This window comes from Saccostrea cucullata, unplaced genomic scaffold, assembly GCF_032062105.1.
Source record: "Saccostrea cucullata isolate Sc308-1 unplaced genomic scaffold, CSIRO_AGI_Scuc_v1 ctg3099, whole genome shotgun sequence".
Classification (NCBI taxonomy): Eukaryota; Metazoa; Mollusca; class Bivalvia; order Ostreida; family Ostreidae; genus Saccostrea; species Saccostrea cuccullata.
Genome location: NW_026917865.1, coordinates 70,072 through 96,434, shown reverse-complemented (window position 1 = coordinate 96,434; position 26,363 = coordinate 70,072). Strand labels below are relative to the sequence as shown.

Below are 26,363 nucleotides of genomic sequence, written 5' to 3'. Positions count from 1 at the left end.
AGTGCATATATATTTTATAAATCAACTTTTTTGTATTCCACCTCTCAAAGTCAAAATTTTGCCTCAATGTAGATGAAAGATTGAACTTTAAAACCGTATCTCAGGTTTTTGATAAATCTTCTTATTCAAAAGTTACATCCATGTGTCTGTCAATGTTACCAATTTATTAGCCTAATTCTACATTTCCCCCAATAATTCGAGAACTGAGTTTTCGGAGAATTTGGTCAATAAATAAGGGAGCTGAATCCTTTGAAATAATACTACCAACTGTCTGATCTTACTTTACTGTAGAGGGCAAAAACCCATTACACAACAAAGTCTGCCAAAACTGGAAATATATGACACCTTGGAGATTAAGCTTTGGATACCTGTCACTTATCCATATTTCCTATGCATATTAATAGGAATGGGAGGTTCTATTCTTTATTTGGGTGCTTTTAATTGAGTAAAATAGGTTCAATTCTGAATCAGAAAGATTTCCCGGCAAAATGGCAAGAGCTAAGCTCCACCTCCTATTTCATGGTCATTAGTGACCTGTTAGATCTCCTTCCCTAGATCTAGAGTCCCTGTAGTTTAATTACTCATAACCTCTGTGTGGCTAGTGAAGAATTCCCCAAGTGGTCACAGTGATTTATTGCTCCTTTCAGAAGCAGGCAGTTATAGACCAAATTAGAAGCTTCAATAACGGCACATTCACATGTGTTAGTGTTTATGTTTGATTATTGTTAAATAATTAGAAAACCATTTAATAATCAGCAGTAATTTTTCATGCATTATAAAGCAGTGATTAGCATTATTTTCTTATCCAAAAATCTCAAAATCGACAAAAATCTTGAAAAAAGCCTTTGGTATATCCTTAATGCAGAAAATCAAAGTACTCAGAAGTACAGAGAGCTGGGCTCATTTCCAGAGTAGAATGGATTTCTTACACGAATCACGTTTATATTCTGATGAAAAAATATTTTAAAACTATCAATATAAATGATAAGACACTGACAGTGAGTTTTTCAATCCTAATACCACGGTCCGATTTTGTCAGAATCAGAATTAATCTGGTACCGCAACTGAATGTAAACAAACAGGCCAGTCTGGTTCCCTCTCCTGCTTTACCTCGTATGTGTAGAGAACTACGGTAACTCTGATTATCAAAAATCCTTACGCTAATGAACTATGTTCTTTGACTTATGAAGTTTTCAAAGTCATTACTACTAATGTTTATTATATATAGATAAAACTTTGTTTTTGTTGCTTTATTTAGCGTTTGTATTATCTGAAAAGCGGTTGAGAGTAAGAACTATATTTTTGCACGTATTTTTAAAATGGCGACTATGGGGTCAACATCTTGCCTTGAACAGGATCCCATAAGCTGGCAATTGCTCTTTGAGCAATAAGCCCGGCTAAAAATTACATAACCCGCTTACGCAGGTAAAGTATTTATTTCTGCATCATGCGACATTCATTCCAGTACTAACAACCAAAAAGCATTTTATTGTTAAATTGTATCTTTTATTTCAAGCTCATTGGAATACATCTTGTCGAGATATGAATTGAAATAATTATATTTAATGCATGTTTCAATGTCGATATATCGGAATGTCAATTAAGTTTTCTAATCAAGTTGTTCTCCTAGTTGATGTCAACATTAACTATCGTCTTTTTATGCAGAAACATTTAGCAACATCAATTAAAGTAAACGTCAAGCATATCTTGATGAGGGGAAGTGGGTTCAAAGACATTGATATTTCGTTCGTGAAAATATATTGGTATTTTATTATATATGAAAGCTTTTCTGACTGACGTTTTTCATACCAATTGTTAGTCCATTATTTATACACTGAATTGACGACGGAATTTTTCCGTTATTTCCTGATTATGACAACGAGCACACGGCGGGTGTGACCGGTCGGCAGGGGATGCTCACTCCACCATGGCACCTGATCCCACCTGATCTGATGTTTCGGAGGTCCGTGTTAGCTCTGCTCTTATTTGTATATTGTTTAATGGACATTGAGATTGAATACTGTTCGTTATTTCCATATCCTTCTTCTACAAAATGGAAACAAAATATTAGTTTAAATCATGACTCCCATTTATTATGATCGGGCTACAAAATTTTACTGAGGAACACATAGGAAAAGTCTTTTAAAGATAATCTTCTCAAGAACAACTTGGTCAAAATTAAAGTATTTTCATTACATAATATAATTGATCAAAGCATGACTTTCTGGTATATGCCTAGGATCTAAATAGTAAATGAGATTTTCACAAATAAATACATGTATACATATTTTTTAAAATCTTCTCAAAACACAACAAGGTCAAATTTTGAATAAAACAATCATATTTTACAGCAAGAAATTTTCATATTTCTTTGGAATGTCGATGCTCTTCGTGCTGTTCTACTGACTGTGAGTACATTTTCTGGTAATTGCAGTATACTTTCATTGCTTGTTTTATATTTGTAAAACAAGTTGTATGTCATACAATTTAGTTACTAGTTGGCCCTATTGTCTTTAGTCAGTAAAACATCCAACTATGAACAAAAAAATGCCGATTTCTTTGAAAATGCGATTTTCAAGTTTTAAAAAGTTATTCAGAGTTTTCAGGGTCCACATCTTATATTCAATACTTTAGATTATGCTGTAACACTGTGCATTTGTAGTTTCTATTTACAGAATTTAATATTTTTGTAAGGAGTAAATCTAGGGCTTCCCAGCGCATTTGCTTGATACAGCAATGTATTTTTGATATAATTGTTTATGAAATGAATAAATCCATGACAGGAAGGTTATAATAAACTCGCTTTGTTTTACTTGTATATTAAAAGTATATAATTCTGAAATAAGATGTTTAAATATTTCTTCTTTAGAAAGTAAACTTTGAGAATATATTGGATCTTTCGACAGAGAAGGAAAACTAAATTCTTTCAAAATACACTAAGTCTTAGAGTAATGAACCTTACAATTAAATAATTAAAGACGGTATTGTTTCAAACCTTGTCCGAAGGAACCAAAACATATTGTTCATGTTCTGGTACTCTTTTTTATTCTTTCATTGCTTTTGATGGATATGTTAGACTTTTGCATTTTGCTTTTCATATTGTTTTTCTAAAACACTAAATCCTTTCTGACAACTGTTTAGTTTTAGCCGACTCCCGATAATTATGACAATTTAAGGTTCTCATTTAAAACTTATTTTAGCCGTGATGTAAAATTTTGTGCACATTTGCGAACTATTTTCAATAGCTTTTCAAAATGTTGAAATCGTTGAAGAGTTTCATATCGTTTTTGTCGATGTTTTGATAGAGGGTATATTCTGTTTTGATTTTTAGCAAATTAATAGTATAGTGAATTGGAATTTTAAGTATTAACATGCATGAAATCGCTTGACAATGTACATGTATGTGTTTCTACATGTAGCTGGCGATAAAAGTACTGTTTATTTGAAACAAATAAAAGAATGTCTATAAAATAAACATGTGCATTGTTTTAATAAAATTATTTAACAGTTCCAAAACTGAATTTTTGAATTATAAGAAAAAATGCTTATTAAAAAGAAAAAATGCGAGAATTTCATGGAAATATTATTCAAATTTTAAAATCATAAAATATCTTGGGGTCTGGACTGTTAGTTTTAATTACTGGTACAGTGTATATGGGATATTGTTTTAAATCATAATCATACAAACTCTACCTGTTAAAAATCAATGGCCAAAAGGAAAAAATTAAATATGTACTAATTTCGTATCAGAGAACATACTCGAGCAATTAAAGCTCTTTCAATACTTTGATTTGTCCATATTTAGCACAATGTTTGACATAACTTTTGACAAAATCATACTGGAAATAAAGTTTTGCTGCCTATTGAAAAGTCAGGACTCTCGATAATTATGACAATTTAAGGTCCTCATTTAAAACTCATGCTAACATCATTAATAATTTGAAAGAGGAACAATTGCACCTAAAGGATTTTATTTCAGTTGTTCAATATAAATGAGATAATAATGGTGAATTTAGGCAATAAAAGAAAAAAATCTTCCTTTTTGGTAGAAGTGTTTGAATGAATTATGTTTTTTTTAATTTAAGATACAAATTAGAATTATAGGTCTGCAAATAAATGAGAAGCAGTTGGGATTCCTATAAATTGCCGGAAAACTCGATCTTTAAAAAATACGGAGATGTATTTATTCAAAATATACACCGTAAATCACACTACAAAAATTCAAGAAATAATCTTCAATTACCATAAAAAGATAAGAATATCAAACCCTACTAAAACTGTTATCCAATGTAACATGCTATACCCCAGTAACATTTCTGAGGTGTTGAATAAAGATTTTGTGAAACTAAATAAAACTTATGTTATCTTCCAGGTTTTGAATATAATAGTTATTGCCATTGTTTGGACCTCAAAGCCTAGTATCGATCAATATAAAGAAACATTACAAAATGTCCAGACAGCCTTCAACAAACTCGGAATGCAACTTTCCCCTTTCCCTGTAAATGATGACAAGATAGCAGCTACCGTTTTAGTCGTCATAGAATGTCTCACGATTGGATTTAACATTATGCACTTACTGTTGTTATTCTGGATGCTCAACGATAAAACTGTTGCAAGTTGGAAAATCAAAGCTCTATTTTCGACAGTAAGATCAATCGTTTGAAGAATTTTACTATTATATTAATAATGCCAATTCATTGAAATTTACTGTATATTCTTCTATTTCTTGACTACTTTTTGTGTGGAAATGATATTCAACGTTCAGTGTTAAGAAACAAGTATGAAAAAAATCTTATGGTGACAATTAATTAATCATTCGGTTTCTTAATTATATGCTGTCTTATTTATTAGTTTCATCAAAAGGTTATTTAGAATGTACAGTGGCATAGTAATGCCATCCATATAATTTTTTGTCAACATAAGATATCATGTCAAGTCTAGATAACTATCTCGTTAAGTGATGATAACTTTCTGGTTTGTCGACAAACATCGACTTTTATTTTGTACAGTCAAGATAAGCTATCGTATTTTTGCAAAAGCTATCTCGACAAAAAGAGATAATTTATCTTGTATCGCGACAATAAGTTATCTCGTCATTTCAAGATAGCTTTTACAACAAAATGTAATAGCTTATCTCGACTTGGCAAGATATATTGTCGGTGTTTGTCGACAAACCAGAAAGTTATCATCACTTGACGAGATAATTATCTTGACTTGACATGATATGCTATGTTGACAAAAAGTTATGTGGATGACATATATATATGCCACCATAAAAATGCGTTTACCTAATTGCTCATTAACTGTTCATAAAAATCATTTATTATCAATGTTCTGCGTGGATGCAAAAAACCTACTTTGATGGATCATTTGTTTAGATTGGATTCATGCACTCCGGTATACTTATTGCGAGAGTAATCTGCGTGGACAGATTGCGACCACAAGAATTTAATGAGGTTAGTTGCAGCGATATGAGATAAAAGTTCTAATCATAATAAATTAGAAATGCCTTCTTTACGCAAGTACTTGATGTCTTGAAATAGCTCTTAGAGACCAGGATCTCTAGAATAATATCCTAAGAGTTCGGTATATATCAAAGATTTTACATAGATTTCAATACCATAAAAACGAGTAAATTTATTTTGTCAGTGATGCTTTTTGCAAAATCATGCAATAATTAATTTTTCGACTAATTAGGAATAGACATTAATATTTCTCATGAAAAGGCGGTTAAAGGAATATATCATCCTCTAGAAATTATATAATTATTCAAATTTTGAGTACATGATTTTATTTCCTATATTATTTAAATGGTCAGCAAATTTCTTAACACTTAAGGGTTCTTAACGCAAACAAAAATTTGATGCATGGATTTGTATATTTTTTGACTCATTTTGATTTAAAATGACATATAAATAATTAATCCGAAATCGTAGGTTTTCCTTGGTGCTTAGATTTGAGAATTAGTTTTGCTTTCTATAAAATTCAAAACAAAATTTTGCGCAATTTTTTAACCTTATGACAAAATCTTATAAAATTCTCCCACTATACTTAGTAAGCATTATCCAGGTTATCAATTTAAATGTAAATCTCTGAGAAATATTGCCGATTTCTGAAAAAGTTTGTATTATTTATCCTTAAAGCTGGCCTATTTATACTACATACGCTGTGTTATACGTAATCATTTACTCAAATATTTATATATAAATAATGACGGAGAATTCTATAAACTGTTTTTTATTAATGAATAAAATATTTCTATTCATCGAAAATTAAAACTTCCTCTCTTATAAAACCACGGATACTAAAGTAGAGCAGCGTCTGTTGCCAGTTAGGTAGACTTAATACAATGAGAGCCAGTGAACAATACAAAACCATTTATCTTTAAGCTGGACGAAACGGCACTGCTTAAAAGTCTCCATGATGTCTATAAGGATGATTCCTTTCCATCGCCTGGAAATGCGGAGTCAGACACTTGGAATGAAATTTTTATGGATGTGAGGAGCATTTCTATATCTCTTTCTCTCTTTCTTTTATGAATCATTTTATTAAGCTTTCCAATCTAGCTAGTTTACAAGAATTCAAACTATTTCTCACAAGACCCTCTTTGATATGATTTTTTTTGTATCGAAGTTCCGATGCTGTGCTGTAAATGGAGTGACATCTACAACAAACAACTTTGATTTGACCCCATGGTGTACAGTTTCCGGATCTTGTCAGCAAGGGAACTCTGAGATACCAAAATCTTGTTGTAAGGATGTTGATAAATCAACTTATACATCGGCTCCCACTGAGTGCCATGGATTTGTTTACAGTGGTTATTACAACGAAAAGGTATTTACTTTATACTTTATAAAAAATATTGAAAGTGGACTAAAATTATGGTTCCTTCAAAATTAAGAATCTAAATCGTAAAATCGCGATATGGAGGTGAAAGATAACAGCAGAATATTGCTACATAAATGAAGGATTATGTGTAGCATTCTTCCACTGTCAATAAATCAACGAAAAACATCGAATACCGGCAATTACAGAGGTGTGCATGCCTCCTTTTTAAATAGAGTTTTGGGGGAAATCTATTTTGTTATTATCTTTTTCTTATTAAAGGGCTGTGCAGCTGTATGGCTAGATGCAGTTAAAGACTATACCGACGAGAAGAAAATGGTGTTTCTCTGTGGACTTGTAGCCGCCGTGTCACATGTAAGTTCAGGATAATAAATGTTAAACAGCTTGTGTATGCAAATAGATACAGCATGTGTGACATTGGATTTTTTTTCACAAAATACTAATAAAGGGACATAGCAATATTCAAAGAGGCACGGGTGCTGAAATCTGATTAGCCAAAAAGAGGAAAAAATTTAAGACCTATACACAACTAGTATATTTAAGGGAGAACTCTATTAGATGTGCTGAAATCTAATTGACAACGATGGTCATTATGGATAAATTCTTTAGTTTTTTAGCAAAAGATAAAGCAATTAGGAGTATGTGAGATAAATCAAACCTCTACATTATAGAACCATTGAAAACGAAAAAAAAAAACATACATGCATGTTTACTGATTTCTATTTTATTAATATTTACGAAGCCTGGACTTCAAGCGTCTTCAATAAAAATCGACACTAACTGTGAATTATATAATGCTTTTGATGTTTGTTTGTTGTTTAATGTCCCTCCTTGAGAAAATTCTACTCCTATGAGGAAGCAACCACCTGGTACCCATTTATACCTATCCCTTGCACTCAAACACCCAGGAACTACGGTCTCATTCCAAATAACGGTCTCCACGTCCAGAGCATAAACACGGAACCTTGAAAATTTAAGAGCTGGGATCAGGTGCCTGAGGGGAGTAAATAAATCCTGTTGACTGCTCAAATGGCCGTTTACAATTTCAAATACAACAAATTGTCTGTACTTGATTCAGTATGATTTGTTATATAGCCTCCCGTTTATTAAGCCAAATACACTGTTCAAACGCTTTTTGGAGTTAAATAAGGAATGCTTAGTCCATACAAGAATGCTCGTTATTGTAACGATTAAAATATTATCGTTGCTTAAACATGGTCTACGAATCGGAACAATATGAGTTTGATGTTTAAAGTATTATGTAATTTAATACAATTATTTTCCAGGTAATGAAATTAATCTGAGGCTGATAAAGATTTATTATTCATTTTTAGGCTGCATCACTGATATTCTCCCTGTGTTTAGTTCTTTCATTATTGGTAATGAATAATATTCAAGTTAAAGAGAACAGAGTACAAAACGAAGAAGAGAAGAGAAAAGGCATGGAAATGACAGAAGAAGGAGGTGGATGGAAATAAGAAAAAAAGAAACAAGATAATCATGTTCTTTGATTTGCTGATATTTGATAATGGATATTTGTAGAGATTGTGGTTATTACCTTTTAATCAAAATTGATATCTTGTTAAATTATAAATTTGTCAATATTTCATATATCAGTATGACTCGATATTTTGGATTTCAATATATTGAAACTTGTATATTAAATTGAAATTATTTGTGATGAATGAGAGAAAAAGTTCCAAGCTAGATAAAGAATAAAAAAAATAATTTCACAAATACGATGGATTCTGTTATAGATTACGTCAGTCAAAATATGAAAAAGAAGACCTTGACAGGTTGTCAGAATGGATTAAAACTATCAGATATATTGAAAAGGACAAGGAACATCCAATTTCTGATTCCTCGTCACCTGAATATAGACTCGGAACTGTGATTATGGATATTGCATATCATAGGCTTTTTAAACCCGCACGTTTCAGGGAAGAAAATGCAGCTTAAACCTCAATATGCCAATAAAGGAATCGACGCAATTAATATAAGTAATATTCTTAATCACAAAAGGGTCCAGACTTGTATTCCACCATATTTCAAGTTAAAGGCTACACTTTGTATTTCCTACAAATATACATCGACCATTGCTTCCAAACTTTTCAATTACAAAAACACTTTCCATGGCCTGGATACCGACTATCTGAAACATAATCCTCCTTTGTGTTCATGTTCTTCTTCGCCCTATAACTAAAGTCCTGCTGGGCACGTTATTACAGGTGACGTAAATATAGTTCGTTATGAGGACCTTGAATAACTTATTTTAATAGGTCCTAAATATAGAGAACCCCGATCCTTCAACTGGCGTCGGAATTTCATAAATATTATGGATTCTGTTGAAAATTACGCCAGACGATGGGCCAGATATGAAAAAGAAGACGTTGACAAATTCTCAGAATGTATTAAATGTATCAGATCCATGTTAAAGTCACGTATTAAAAGATTGAGGGGCAATATGAAAACCATCTATCCTTCTGTGTTCAATAAACCAGTAGTGAAAAAAGAATTAGATAGATTACACGATCAGTACGTACTTGTTTCTGCCGATAAAGCAGGTAACAACATTGTCTTCGTTTGTAAGGCTCATTATATAAATTACATTCTAGAAGAACTTGGATTTTATTCCACAAGTGGTAATCCTACTTATACTCATATTTCCCTTTCCAAGGAAGAAATTTTTCAAAATCAATTGTAAGTTTTGAAAACTTTTAATATTCCACAGAGACAAAATGAATTTGAACTACCTTATATATATTGGATTCCGAAACTTCATAAGAATCCTTACAAACAGATATACATTGCAGGTTCCGGTAAATGTTCAACCAAGCCTCTTTCGTTACTCCTCACTAAGATATTGACAGTAGTGAAGGAACAACTTCAAGGGCACTGGGCAACTATATATTCAAGAAGTGGTGTGAATCAGATGTGCATACTAAAAATTTCTAAAAAACTTTTGGACAATTTGAAATCACAAGACTTTACAAACATCAACAACTAAAAAACTTAGGACTTCTCAACTTTATATACAATAATTTCCCACGACAAATTAAAATCCAGGCTTTTTAATATCATTGACAGCTGCTTCTTCAATAAAAATGGGACTCGTAAATTTACTTACCTCGTCATGGGTCATTTGCAAAATTATTTTGTTAAAACAGATTCTGATGGCACACATAAGTACTCTAAAGTTGACATGAAGAATATGCTTGAGTTTCTGATTGACAATATCTATGTGGTTTTGGGGGACCAGGTATTCCAACAATCTATTGGAATTCCCATGGGTACGAATTGCGCTCCGTTATAAGTATACTTATTTTTATATTCAAATGAAGCAGAATTTGTGCAAAATCTTATGCGTGAAAGAAGAAAACACTTGCTGTGGCATTCAACTCGACATTTAGATATATCGACGACGTATTGTCAATTGATAATGGTAATTTCCATTCCTACGTCGATACGATGTATCCTGGCAAGCTTGAGATAAAAGATACCACAGAGTCCGACAATGTTTCATACTTGTATATTTTACTGGATAAAGACACTAATGGTACTCTAACAACCAAGCTATATGATAAACCTGATGACCTTAACTTTTATATCGTCAACTTCCCTTACTTATGTAGCAATATACCTCCATCACCTGCATACTGATTGCGCCCATGGGAAAAGGGCCCTTATGGCAATTTTTATACATTTTGAGTTTTTCACGGATTTTGATAGAGTAAGGTTAGAAATTGTCAAATATGAATTTTTATGGTCCCACGTCTACTCTAAGTAGGTTTTTTCTTCATTTTAATCTAAGATACTTTATTAGGTTCATAATGACGTAATATTTTTCAACAACGTCAAACGTTTTTAGAGTGAACGTAAAATGATTTTCTTTTGCAATTTACTACGGTAATTAATAGTTGTATAATATTTAATATTTACCCATGCACATTATTTTAATCTCATTGTCTGTTTTAATTATCAATAATTATTTAAAAGTTATATATAATATATTATAGATTCATCAGTGTAGAATAGTGAGTGACTGCTTGTTTTACATTTCACTTTTCTCTGACAGGAGACCTGAACAGCGGGCGACATCCATTCATTTCTTTAAACAATTATTTTCTCAAACAAAATATTTACTACATGCAAGAGTCATTTGATAAGCCTGCATAATTCATTATTCTAATTTAAACATTGCTCTCGATAGGTCAATATATGTAACTTTTTTGCCTGAATTCAGCATAAAACGATGTATCTCCAGTTACCATACATGTGAAAATAAATTTTAAAAAAATATATCTGGAACAACAATACGCTACCTAAATGCTACTGCGAAGTGAAAATTTATTTGATCGTTCTTTTTTCTAAATTTTATATAAAGACAGAAAAACTGTGAAGTGTGATATCATGTTTTTTACGATATACAATAGACAGTGAATACAAAGGAATTTCGGTTGAATCACTGCATCTTAAGGTTGTCTGTCTGCATAGGGTTAAAAATGACACTGCCGTTTGAAAAATATAAAGGATACACGAAATATTTTTCAGTCTAGTAGTAAAAATAGTTTAATCTTTACCAATCAAAAAGCTGGAAATTTTATAAGCAAATGAATGATTTATAATCCGCATACATTTACACAATAGATAGACACAGAATTAATATTGGTAGGATTATGTGTGTGTTGCTGAGGAAGGGGGGGGTAAAAATCTAAATGACAGAAACTTACAATTTTTGTGAACACAAGTTAAAATAAATATATTTTTTTAACTTCCCAAGTTTTAGGTGCACAATGGGTGTCTCTCCTACACCCAATACCATTAACCCTACAACTTGTAAATTCACTTTTTTATTTAGGTTTGAAATAATACTGCATACATACAATGAAGCGCATTGAAGTGGTAAAATTTTCCATTTGGGTGAAACGTTCTGAGTCATGCTTTGACCGTCAATTATAACATAACGACACTCCCATTTCTTTAGAAACGAGAAAGAAATATTCGTCGTAATGTTTTAGGGCACCCCACTTTCCGCGACAAGCAACTTGAGTTACACTAAATTGAAGATGTTTAAATAAGAAAAAACTATATAGAGAGTCCCCGCTTTTGTAAAACACGCATTGCAACGAATTTGTACATAAATATTATTTTATTATGTTTATTGGAGTTAGCATAACACATGAATCGGTCGAACACGTGCTTACTCGGTGTTTATGCAGACCGTCAATTTGATTGGCTTCTATATTTATGGAATACCTACAGGTATTTGACTGAATCATTTGACCGATTTTTCCTTTCTTAAGAAATGGGCGTGTCTTAAGATAGCTCAAAACGTTCCATCTAAACGGAAAATTTTACCACTTCAATGCGCTTCATTGTATTACCGGGTATTCTTCATTTTATATTTGTACCTTTAATTCTGAACATTGCCATTTTTAAAAAAGCACAGCGATCATGAGCACTGCGAACCCGGAACTGAATTGCTATGAATTCAGTTTTGTTTATCATGTACATAATGACACCCTAGATTAACAAAATCTTGTTTTTAGCTGGGCTTATTGCTCAAAGAGCAATTGCCGGCTTATGTCATCCTGTTCAAGACAGGAATTCAACCCCATAGTCGCCATTTTAAAGTTACGTGTAAAAATATTGTTCTTACTCTCAACAGCTTTTGAGATATTTACAAACCTTAAATAAAGCAACAAAAATAAAACGAAGTTTTATCTAAATAAATGAATATTAAATAGTAGTAATGACTTTGAAAAATTCAGTCTTACGCCAAAGAACAGAGTTTATTAGCGTAAGAATTTCTGATAATCAGTGTTATCGTAGTTCTCTACACTAACGAGGAAAAGCAGGAGAGGGAACCAAACTGGCATGTTTGTTTACGTTCAGTTGTGGTACCAGATTAATTCTGACAAAATCGGACCTTGGTATTAGGATCGAAAACTCACTGTCAGTGTCTTATCATTTATGTTGATAGTTTTGAAGAATTTTTCATTTAATCTGATATTCTTGTTTTTTTTTATCTGTTAATACAATATAATCGTACGACTCATGTAAGAAATTCATTTTCCTCTGTAAATGAGCCCGGGTCTCTGTACTTCTGAATACTTTGATTTTTTTTTAATTGGATGGTTTTAGAAGCATACCAATAGAATTAAATTAAAGAAATCATTTACATAATTTTTGAAAAAGAATTTTGAACAAAATTGTTTCGTTGTTTTTTTCTCATTAATTTCAAAAAATATATCCAGTAGACAAATCAATAACTTTATCCTGTAATTTTTTTAATCATGCAATTTAATGTATAGATTTTGTAGGGGTAGGGGTGGGTGAAAAATTAATAACATGTAATTGTCCATACCTAAATATAAAGTCAGTTACTGTTTTGTATGATATATTTTTCCTGACAATTGTCTGTGAACTGGCTGAGTTTTGAAATGTCAGATTTTTGTAGAGATGTAAGCATCTTAAAAAAATTCATCATATTATTTTATAACTTAATTTTAAAAAATTCCCCTTCATTCCAGTGATTTTATTTTCTTATTTTATTTTATGATGTGAATTTTACAGAGTATGAATTCCATTCTGTTCCCGTGCCAGAAGCTTTGATATGCTAAGCATTGTAAAGCCTTACATATTACGGAAATATAAACGGACACCCCATCCCCTGCACTACGGCCAAAATAAAACAAAATGCAAGCATGCCGTTGCGGTTTTATGTCGTGTATTTTCAGCATTGAATTTTATTTTATGTCAGCATTTACATGAAGAAATAAAACCCGACCCTGAACTTATAACGGTTTTTTTTTGTCAATCAAAACAAATAAAATCATTATATGTGCTTATACATGTATAATGATATTTATCCATAATTTGATGGCATGTTAAACAATATATTTTACACTGATAAGTGCAATGAGATTTTAAGTCCAGTGATGAAATGGGTTTTCAACTTTATAGCATGTTAAGTGATCTGTTAAAAGACATTCAATGCTGATGGATCTTTTGTGAAAGACAAAGTTCTTCATGGATTCAGGGATTTATTTATATTTTATCTATAATGCTTAAAACATTTGAACTCTGTATAAAAAAACAACAACACATTAAGTACCTAAGAGTTACGTGAATATTAAGTTTGTAGATCTTGAAAATTAATACCCATACATGTAGTTTAAATGACAAAAAAGATTTTTTCTTTCATTTTACAGTATTTTATGATTTTGTTTGTTTTGAAAACTTATCTTTTTCAACAGAGTTCCACATTTCTCAATATAAGATAAATAGATTCAATATAAATATTTTTATCTATACCCTCTATTCTCTCTCTCTCTCTCTCATCAGATTAACTTGACCAGCTCTATTTAAGTTAGTACATTTAATTTAGAACATGTTTTGTTTCATTTTGCTTGAAGTGTCTTAGTGCAACAAGAAAATAATTAAGACAAAACAACGTTTTAAAGTTTAATTTATTTAATCATGATTCATGAAACCGTAGATACTATACATGTATATTTTTTTCAGAAATGAAATTCGTTATTAAATTATTTCATGCAAAAAAGCTATAGATGAAAGATTTTTAAAAAAAAAATAAAGTACGTTTGTTCAGTGCTACAGTTCTCCTTTTTTTCTTTGTTTTTCCTTTTTAACATTAATGGGACCTTGTTCCCAAAGTACAACAATATTTCTTATTTAAAAAACCAAAATTATGCTGACAATTAAAAGTGTTTATATCTCTTTTCTAATCCGGAAGCAAATTCATGCGAATGACAGTCCCTCTCTGGTACCCCTGTTACATCGATTGTTGACATCAGAGTTATCTCTCCTATTTTTTATTTATAGAAAATACAAAAATCTTGACATTCTTACACATTATTGCTAAATTTGTAAAAACGTAGAAGATGTATGCTTAGTTTCAACATTAGTACAAACAATTTAACAAAAGATTAAGCAGTATGCACCGATGAATCAATGTTCTGTCTATCTGTCTCTGTCTGGATCAATGTTTACATGTGATCGACGCGATAGCGAGAGTGGTGGAGCGGATCTCAAAAAATGAAGACAATTTTCCTTTGCAATATTTTAACAATATACCCCTGTCTAACATGTATCCTAAATCTAGTATAAATAAGTAAATAAAATTTATCTATCTAGATTATAGAGGTTGATTTATAATCCAATCAGAAAAGCACCTTGTCGACAGCTTCTCATCTTCGGGGAATATGACAGCCTAATTTTATACATGTAGGAAAACTATTGCTATCAGAGACGAATAATAGATCTAGATATATTTGTTTATGAAGAAACCAGTTCTAAATGTTTTTATTTATATCTATTAAAATCAGTGGATTGAGAGATTCGGATATTAATTAAAATAGTTTTTCAATGAAAATAAATTCCACATGTTGGAAACAGCAATAAAAACTCTGGATGCGTCAAAACACGTGGTTAAAAAAATTCTGCGTCGAAGTTCACCGTCAGTCTGCAACGTCACATCTTTATGACGTTATTTCTCTGTTTTAGCAAAAATGCCATAAGGCCCTTTTGTCATGGGCGCAATCATATATCTCAGTTGATTCGATACGCAAGAGCATGCTCTACGTATGAACAATTTTTAAAACGAGGTAAATTATTGACAAACAAGTTGATGAAACAAGAATATCAGCAGTCTCTTTTTAAATCATCATTTCGTAAGTTGTATGGTTGATACAATGACCTTGTCAGCAAATACAATTTATCACTGAGTCAAATGCTGACTGACGTTTTTCATACCAATTGTTAGTCCATTATTTACACACTGAATTGACGACCCATTTTTTCCGTTATTCCTGATCATGACAAGGGGCACACGGCGGGTGTGACCGGTCGGCAGGGGATGCTCACTCCTCCATGGCACCTGATCCCACCTCTGATGTTTCAGGGGTCCGTGTTTGCTCTGTTCTTATTTTGTATTGTTTTATGGACGTTGAGATTGAATACTGTTCGTTATCTCCATATCCTTATTTATGCTAAATTTTCGTATTAAGCGATTGAAGGACAAAATGAAAAGCACAAAAATCCTTACAAAGAAAGATGCATGGCGGGTTCCAGTAAATATTCTACCGAGCCACTACTCCTCACTAGGATATTAAAAGTACTTAAAGGAAAACTCATGGGTACTATGCAACAATAAATTCGATAAGTGTTGTTAATCGTATTTTAATAAAGAAAATTTATGAATTCACAAAATTTTATCAAAATCAACAGCATAAAAACTTATGACTTCAACTTTATTCACATCATTCCCCTCGATAAATTTAAGTCGAGGCTTTATGATATCATTGAAAGCTGGGTTTTCAATAAAAACGGATTTTGATATCATTGAAGGATTCTGTAATGTACGCATGAGTAGACCGGTAGCAGATATGTATTAAAATCAGAGGTTTCTTTTAAAAAAATAATGGATACTGAAACCCATTTTTTTGTTTTTGTTTTATGGAAGTTATTAAATTAGTTCGTGAAATTTTTGGTCAACCCTCGTATTTACTAAGTAAACATAGAATTTCCAAAAAACTGAATGTAAAGAAGGCTGTTGAAATTCCTGCAAAGTACATGTAAGTTCCTCATTTGTAATTACCTCAGAGGATAATTTAGTATAGATAAAACACATATCTCACGTATTAGACTCTAAAACACAAAGTAGACTCTTTCAAATTATTAAATAAAAGATATTGTGATTTATAAACCTTTTTGATGTTATCTTAATATAAAATAAACAAAAAAACAATTAACAACATTTATTTTCAAAAAGTCACTAATTATAACCATCAGGTTTAAAATGTTTTCTCTTGTTCGAATCTTTCATTTCTTACAACCTGTGCTTTAATTTAAAGACTTTCGCTAATTGTTTAACTGTTTTAACTAATTTCAGTAGAATTCAAAATGGCTACTTAATTTACTTTGTTTATGACAAAACTGTAACCTGAAACATCCATTTAAAGGCTTCTATTAATTCATGTTCATCTAAGAGGGTACAAACTAATTCATTCATCTTATCTTGATAATTTTTTCAAAACATTGTGAAAGATTCGCCACAGAGTACCTTAACTTTAAACAAAAGCTTTAAAATATGTCATTCTGCATTACACCAAGTTGTGTAATGATGAATCGAAAGTCGTAATTATATTGATTAAAGCCTTCTAAATTTCAGTACAATGTTTCTGGTGTACATACTGCGTAGAAATCAAGGATTCCTATGTACTTGTTAGAGTGTAAAGGTAGGAGATTTGACTTGAAGAACAGCTAGGTAATTTTTTTCCTGTCATAGTTGCCATTATATAATTCATAACATATATTAAACTTAACAAGAAAAAAAATATTCATTGTCTAAACAAAATGTATTTTGCCTGTCAGAAGATCGAGGTCATGAAGAGAATTTTCGAAAACTACTTTTATCTATATCAAACTCTGGATCTCTGAACTGATTCATTATTTTTTTCATTTTATATTCTATCAAATTTTTGTTTTCATTTTTTTTCAAATGAAATGTTTGTACAGTTAAGCTTTGAAATGTCATCCATTATTGTCAAGATTTAAACGACACTGTTACCAGTCGTCTGCCATTCAGCACGATGGCTTTGTATGTGTGCATTGTATCGAAGATATTGTAAATTTCAGTGCGGCATAAGACCTTAAGAACAGATTTTCAATGTTTTTGTGCCTAATTTTTTCAAGCACTTGGACATTTAAATTTTTAAATTTAATGCATTTTATGGGTAAATTGTAAATTGTCTTATATTTTACTGTCTTATCAACATATTCAGTATAATACCTCCTTATTTATAAACATATTCTTTATAATATTGAGATGTTTTCATATAATGTAGGACACCTCTCTTTATTTAATTGATTTTATTACTGCTCTCTTTATATACAATATCAGGGACCTATATACTAACGGGATAGGCAACTCTCGCAAATCTTGCCATAACGCGTAAGTTGCGGGGTTTCGTAGGTCAACTGTGATTAATTATACCTCTAATGCTATCACATATTTAGATCAAAACCTTTAATTATATATCAAAAAATCATTCAAGATTTGTTTATAGCACGGATTAGGCTCCTTATCTCAGTAGTAATTTTGTTTTATTCAAAATAGGTACATGCCCATGATCGGCCGTATTTCCAAAAAAAAATGACCGATCTCGATGTTTGTTTTCATTATATTTAAATTACATTATTATAAATGCTTAAAATTCATTCAAAATCAATTCCAATATATATAAAAATTAATAAATGATATTAATCAGAAAACACCTTGTGTACTGGGAATAAACGTAGTTTGAAAAACTTGTAGTGTTGTGAGTGATGTTTAGGGTAAATAAAATGGCGATGAAGGAGCGCCTTTCCCGTTAGTATATAGGTCCCTGATTATATGAAAGAAATTCAGCCAAAAATTTTTGCCCAAATAGCTTGAAATATGGCCTATCAAATCCCTGTAGGAAGATTGTGAAATCAGAAATTCGACATGAAAATGAGCCTTATTTCAACATTATTAATTGATCTAGTGCAAATTTGTTTAATACTGTTTAGAAAGACAACTTAAACTCAGTAAGTTTTATAGATAATAGAAAATTTGAGTAAAATATGTAAAACTAGAACATGCATAGCGACGGAATTCACATGCGAAATCCTACACTTTATAAGTTTTCCTAAAATAAAATGTATAATTCAATCTTTACAAAAAAAAATCAACAGAATGATTTAAATGGGCCTGAAATATGTAAAAATAAAAAGGAATTGAACCAGTTGTTGAACCATTTGGCGATTAAGAAAAATTCAAGGGCAGAAAATTTTAAAGATGACGTCACAATATTTGATCTTTGACCTCATGATGTGAACTTGACCTTTATAGTACTTAAAAAATGGATATACGTGTCCAAATATCATCAACCCTCTACTATTTATTGGAATAGAAGTTACACTGCATTTAATATGAGACTGTTACATGCTTGTATATTGCACTTAGATAGTGCAATTACACTCTGTAATGATAAACTCCCAAGTAACCAATATATAGGATTCTCTGATTTTTTCATAACTTATGACGAAACATGCCACGACTTATTATTTTTCTTACAAGGATCATTCATTTTTGTCATTAAAGTAATATTAATCTTTTTTCTCCTGTACTTTTTAAGAAATGAGTTAAAATAGAATTCATCTGCATTTTGTTCTACCTTAATTGTCGTGACTCTATAATCGAAATTCTTATAGTGAAATGGCCCAATTTAAGATTAACTTAATATTTGTTGTAATATAAAAATTACCTCAAGCTCATATTTTATACTTCACTCTCTAAGAGTCATTTGTCAGCTTTGAATATTTTTAATATCCCAAAGAACCAAAATGAATTTGAACTTTTACATATATAATGGATTCCGAAACTTCATAAGAACCCTTACAGACAAACATACACAGCGGGTTCAAGTAAATGTTCAACCAAGCCTCTTTCTTTTCTCTTTACTAAGATATTAACAGTAGTGCAGGAGAAACTTCGAAAGTATTGTGCAACAATATATTCAAGAAGCTAAGTAGTTTAAATCAGATGTGGACATTTAAAACTTCCAAGGAACTTTTGGACAATTTGAAATCACAAGATTTTACCAAAATCAACAGTTTAAAAACTTTAAACTTTAAAAAAAAATTTCAACTTGATACACAATCATTCCCACCAAAAAATGTAAGTCCAGGTTATTTGATATCATTTACAGCTCTTTTTATCAATAAAAATTTACCTACTTTTACTTACCTAGTCATTAGTCATTTGCAGAATTATTTTGTTGAACAACATTCTAATTGTACACATAAGTACTCTTAAGTCGACATCAAAAAGATGCTTGAGTTTCGGATTGACAATATATATGTTATTTTTGGAGATCAGGTTTCGAACAATCTTCTGGAATTTCCATGGTTACCCGTTGTTACAATGTAGCAGACCTATCTTTATATTTATATGAAGCAGAATTTTTGCAAAATGTCACGCGTGAAAAGCATTCAACTCGATATTTAGATATATCGACAACGTATTGACAATTAACAGTTGTAATTTCAATTCTTATATCGATACGATATATCCTGGAGAGCTTGAGATAAAAGATACCAAAGAGTCTGTTACATCTGTTTTATATTTTGATATTTTACTTGAAAAAGACGTTACTGGAAATCTTACAACCAAGCTCTATGATAAACGTGATGACTTTAACTTTTCCGTCGTCGACTTTACTTACGCAGCAATATACCATCATCATCTGCAAACGGAGTTTATATCTCTAGGTTGATTCAATACATAAGAGCATGCTATACGTATGAACAATTTCTAAAACGGGGTAAAGTAATGTAATGACCAAATATAATGCTGATGATACAAGAATATCTGCAGTCTCTTTTAAAGTCATCATAGACAGTTTCTAGTTATTTGCTGAATTCCGTTTTTTTTGTAAATATAATATATATATGTAAACAAAAACAGGGCACGAGCCTTGTTTCATTATGAGTGGTTTAATATCTTTACTTCTTTATAAACCAACAAATGATGTTCACATTTTTTGCTGATCTTTAATTAAGGTCCTTGCTAAGAAATAACAAAGATTAAAATTTGGTTAAAAACATATTTTTGTTATTTTTTTTACAGACCTTCATGATGAGTAACATAAATCAAGGTATGTTTATTGTTTTTTTTATTACGTATCTGAAAATACTCATGGCAAATGTTGTTACATGTATGTTGCATGCAAGGCGGAAGGTCTGCTCACATAAGGTCCATACGTTATTCAAAGTCTCACATATACTTGAATTCTTTTCGAGAACAACTTTAATATCAATAATGACAACGCTGAAAATAAAGTTTCCATATCTTTCATTGATAAAAGAGAATGATCAAGATAAAGCAAAAAGGGTTTTGTGTCTAAAAAGTTTCTGTTCAAGGACCATTGCATAGGAAAATCTAAAACTGATTAGGAATCATTCTGACAAAAAACTACTTCACGCATACTCTCAGCACGGTTATTAAACTGAATACAACTCGAGGAACCGAAAATTTACATAGCCATCTCTTTCTCATGTAGGGTATCTCATTTTTCCTAAAACCATGCCCCTGTTGTATAGTAGTGCAACAGTAGATATAGGTTCTTCTATACATGGGGGTACATCGTTATCAAATTTAATATTGTCTTCTCAAATTATATGGCCTTGATAAGTGATATTGATTTTTATTACACACTTAGTAGTAAATACAGGTTTTTTGCATATACGATATGGCCGATGTCACAATAGCCGTATCAGCCCTGCAGGGCTGATATGGATTTGCGGGGCTGATAACCTATATCACAAAACCACAAAACAGTACTTGTGATCATACACAATTTTTGGTTGGTTCATATTCTCTTAATTTTAACTTTTTGAAAATAAGGTTAATCTTAATTTACAAATACATGTTATAGATTATTTTCAAATTACGGATCGAGTGCATTGAAATATTGTTTGAGAAACAAACCCAAATCGTATGAGACAATAGACCATGTAACTGTATGTAAGGAGTCCATGCATGATTATTTACTTATTTTCTTCTCAACTTAATGCATGCTGTATTTATTACTAAGTAATAAATATATTAATACATACCCTTTTCCACATCACATCCTGTATCAGCCCTCAACCAATTCAGCCCTCGGGCCTTCGGCCCTCTGGCTGATATTGGTGTCCCGGGCTGATACATGATGTGATATGGAAAAGGGTTTGTATTATTCTCTATGTAAATATCCAAAAGCTGTACACATGTAATTTGTTTCGACTCATGTTAATGGGGTTAGAACTGGACGGCAAAAGTAGATAAACTTTAACACACATATTTTGGATATCGCACAGGAAGAAAAATTGAAGAATTTTTTTTCAAGAGCAGCATAATCCTTTAATACTCACAATACATTTGGAGACAAATGATAATTAAAAAACAATTATTAAGGATAAATAACACAAACATTTTTTCTTCCAAAATTCAGATATCATTTCTGAAACCAGGTGCCTAACTTACTTTAGAAGCAATATGTGTTTCGATATACAACTTAAAATTTAAACAAGCCACCTAATTTGGCGAAATTTGGCGAAAAGTGCAATAAGCAGATCTAGAGTTCAATATGCTTTCCGAAAAGTTTATCAAATGTATGAAGTTGTTTTGCTTCACAATTTCAGGGGGTATTTTAAAGAGCGTATTTAAACATTTTCTACATTTGAAATTTTGTAATTAAATTGTACATTTCCATGGTATTGAAAAATTAATACTACTGTAACTCTTCTTTTTGGGGAAAAAGAAGGTTTATTTGTGGTGTGTATCCTTAAAGGTGCATATACCCAGATTTGAATTAAATATTTTCTTAAATTTTCTGTATTTTAGCATAATATCACAACTTACACTAGGACTGTTCAATGAATAATTAATGTCTTTGTTGCTCAGAAAGAAGCAAAGAACGCTTTTCAAGGATTTAGCCTTAATGCTTTCACTTAGATATTCTCTTTTCAAAAAATACACATCCGAAATATTTTTTATTCATTTTTGTTTGTTTTAGAACACAAATTGGAGTATGACCCTTCTTATATTGGAATATGGCAGGTCCTATGCTTTCTTGACTTGTTTTTATTTTTCTTGAAAGGTATTTGTTTCAAGTCTGGAAAATGAAACAAGTAAAATGTTGAAAGATCTGGTGTGTATTGTTAGTGTGACAAAACATTGACTTTCTGTTTATACCCAAAATACTTAACTCTTCATGACGTGTAGGTTTGGACGCCGTCATGAAGAAATTCAGTATAGTGCATTCCTGATTCTGATTCAATCCTCTCAAAAACCTTTTGATATTTTTGCAAAAGTGGATTGATTTATTTGAACTACGTAGATAGCAATGAATCAAAATAACCCATACTTACCATTTCAAGTTACAAGAAACTGTAAACTCCAGTGGTTTCAATATAGAATTCTAAATAAAATATTGGCAACTAATTCTTTTATATTCGAAATCAGAAAGGTAGATTATAAGTAGTGTAATTTTTGTCAAAGAAGAAACAATTGAACATATCCTATGGCGATACAACCTTGCAGAACAACTCCTTGAAAGCTTTAAATATTATCTTCAGCAGAGAAACCTCCTGTTGTCCATAAGAAAAAAATATTTATTTTGGGTATTGGAGGAAGAAATAATGAAATAGCTTATATCTTAATTTTTTGGATAAAATATTGTATAAATACAGATGACTGAAAAACCTCTAGATTTGTACTCGGCGAAATCATACTTGAATCATTTTTACCCAATAGAAAATTAATATCATAAAAAATGGTGAAAAAGAAAAATTTGACACTCAGTCGAACAGGTGGAAGATGGATATGTAGATAATGAACAGTATTCAATATCAAAGGTCCATAAAACAATACAAAACAGGAACAGAACAAACACGGAGCTCCAATACATCAGAGGTGGGATCAGGTGCCATGGAGGAGTGAGTATCCCCTGCCGACCCCGTGTGCTCCTTGTCATGATCGGGAAAAAATGGAAAAATCCGTCGTCAATTCTGTTTCTAAATAATGGACTAACAATTAGTATGAAAAACGTCAGTTTGTATTTGAATAAATGATAAATTGTATTTGCTGACAAGGTCGTTGTATCGGCCATAGAACTTACAAAATGATGACTGCTGATATTCTTGTTACATCCACTACTTGCTTGTTAATAATTTACATCGTTTAGGAAATTGTTCATAGCATGGCCTTGCGTATTGAATCAAATGGGATATATACACTCCGTATGCAGATGATGAAGGTGTTTTGCTGCATAAGTACTGATGAAATTCATAAATCCCTTATCATCATGTAGTATGTTATTTTTCTTATTTAAGGATCCACAAGTGTAACCAATTCGGAAGCCAGACCCCGAAATAGAAATGTAGAAAATATATTTTTATCACTTTACTATTTTATGAATCAGATTTGTAATTACCTTAAATAAACTTAAATAGAAATTAATTTAATCAAATGTTTTTTAAACCATATTCATTGGAAAGAATTTTTATATTGGTATGTGCATGAATATTCAGAAAGAGAGATGAACTTTTGTTAATATTTTTATGGAATCAGTGGAACAATGTTTTGAGTCACTAAACAATCATAATGTCTATAACTATCACAATTTTGATTTGCCAGGACTAATTTTTTGATTGTTTTTATTACAGGAGAAAATATTCTTCATTCTAGCAGCTTTTAGCCTTGGTTTTGCTGTATCCTTGCTTGTGAGACAATTTACTTCCCATTAGATTTAATAGTTTGCATATCATGTATATTGACGCTCCAAATATATTCATGAAAATATTTCATAAATTAAAATTCATTATAATTCTCCAAAAATCCTTATGTTCAAAGTAATCTTTTAGAAAATTACATACAAAAATAATTTATTAAACACTCACAATATCTTTTTGCATGTCTTCCTTATAAAAACGAGTCTAATTGCTTAGATTCTTCCAGGTCATGGATATAACGATGATTGCTTTCTGTACGACATTAAACATTACAAAATATGTGGATACTGTTATAAATGTCCAGACCTTATTCAACAAACTTGGAATGCAGCTTTCCACCAACGTTTGCGAGAGAGACAAGACGACAACCGATTCCCTGGTTATTGTCGGAACAATAACGATTGTTGTTAACATCATACTACTGATATTCTGTTGTTTGTGTTTCGTTTACTGGACAAGAAGGATACAAATTGCCGTAAATATCCAATGGAAAGGAAAAGCTTTGATTATTCTCGTAAGACCCCCTTTGTAAATGTAGATGATGTTGAATTTGAATTTTTTTCCCATTATGTTGTACAACTGTTTAAGGGTTATCAGATCCTCAGCTTTCCTGGCTGAAGATTGGATATCTTTGATTGTGCATAGTGTTGCATATTTGTAATTGGTACATGTAATTTATGAAGCTTTTGTATTTTAAATAATCTAGTTGACTGGGTGCATACAAATAGGTTTAGTCATTCCAAGATGTATATACGTGGATAATATGCGGCCACCAAATTCCAGCAAAGTGAGATTATGTATATTTTTATTTTTTCTTCTCTTTTTTTTTTTTGATTTTGATATGCTGAGATTATAACTTAAACTTTTATAGGTGTATATTTCCATTTGTTTAGATAGACAATACAGCATTGTTAAAAAGTCTCGAACAAAGTTATAAAAGCGACTCGTTTTCATCAACGGGAAACGCAGAAACAGACACATGGAACAAAATTTTTATCGAGGTTTGCATTTTCTCTCTGATTCTCTTTTGTGAGGCTTTTTTTCTTACTCTTTTTTCTGTCTTTCACCGTTTATCTGTAAGGATACCTATCTTGAAAATGTGCGTTTTCTTTTCAATTCTCAAATCTATGAGTATATTTACAAGTCCGCATTAATTAATACATGTAACAGTAAATCTTTTTATGATTATATTAGTTCCAATGTTGTGCGGTGAATGCAGTGACGCTACAACGAATGACTTTGATTTAAGTCCTTGGTGTACAACCGCAGGATCTTGTCAGAAAACAAGCTCTAAGATACCTAGAACCTGTTGTAAGGGTGCAAATGAATTTAATACATCGGCTCAAAAAGAGTGCTTCGAATATGTCAGAAGTGGCTACCACGAACAGGTATTTTAATAAGATGATTAATTAAAGAATATGGACAGTACTTCTGGGTAAAGAAGCATTTAGTTTTTGTTTGATTATTAAACCCCCAAAACATTTCTTGTGGAGGATAGGAGTGAGAACTCGTTAAGGTTTAGGTATTATTGTCGTAGAAGTATAATACAAGATTTTGGGACAAAAATATTTTATACATGGTATACAACTTTAGGAAATAATTAAAACTCTATCAGTTTGCATACTTTATTCCGTCTTGTCAATGATCTTCAAATGAAACTCAGGAGAAACCCACCTGTACATATTCATTGAAGAAGTAAGCAATACAAACATCTAAATCTGTTTGTGCATTTATTATTACGTAAGTTTACTTCATTTAGGATTACACTTGAATATGTCAAACAATAATCAAAGAAAGCTTTGCAAACAATACACAGTTATGAAGAGATAGTACAACATAGGTCCTTGGAAATTCCAGAGGTGGGATCAGGTTCCAAGGACAAGAATTAATGCCTCTTGAAAAAATCTTCTCAGAACCACTGGACCAGGAAAAAAGAAACTCATGTAGAAGCATCCTCAGATAGTGCAGATTTAAGTTTTTAAAATCATCACCCTAGGGGTAAGGTGGGGCCATGATGTGGTGTCAAAGCTTAATATAGGAATACATAGTGGAAATTTTTAAAGAACTGTTTGTTTCTTCTCGAGAACAGCAAAGCCGTGATTAGTCATAGTTATATGGAAACATACTCATGTGGTGTAGATTCAAGGTTGTTCAAATCATGAGCCCACTTTTATATTTAAATTCTTCAACACTTG

General features: G+C 31.3%; 1 protein-coding gene and 1 long non-coding RNA gene across 2 annotated transcripts; both read left to right on the top strand.

Moving 5' to 3' along the window:
* The first annotated feature begins 2,323 nt into the window (after positions 1 to 2,323).
* Positions 2,324 to 5,450, top strand: LOC134231418 (uncharacterized). The gene is made up of 3 exons (XR_009985196.1): positions 2,324 to 2,408; positions 4,373 to 4,645; positions 5,379 to 5,450. It is a non-coding gene; the product is annotated as an uncharacterized LOC134231418 (long non-coding RNA).
* A 940-nt stretch (positions 5,451 to 6,390) lies between these two features.
* On the top strand, positions 6,391 to 8,367 carry LOC134277624 (uncharacterized). Its single transcript, XM_062763195.1, has 4 exons — positions 6,391 to 6,497; positions 6,634 to 6,834; positions 7,108 to 7,200; positions 8,181 to 8,367. The coding sequence occupies exons 1-4, from the start codon at positions 6,492 to 6,494 to the stop codon at positions 8,322 to 8,324; spliced, it is 444 nt and encodes a 147-aa protein (XP_062619179.1). The 5' UTR covers positions 6,391 to 6,491; the 3' UTR covers positions 8,325 to 8,367.
* Positions 8,368 to 26,363: the final 17,996 nt, after the last annotated feature.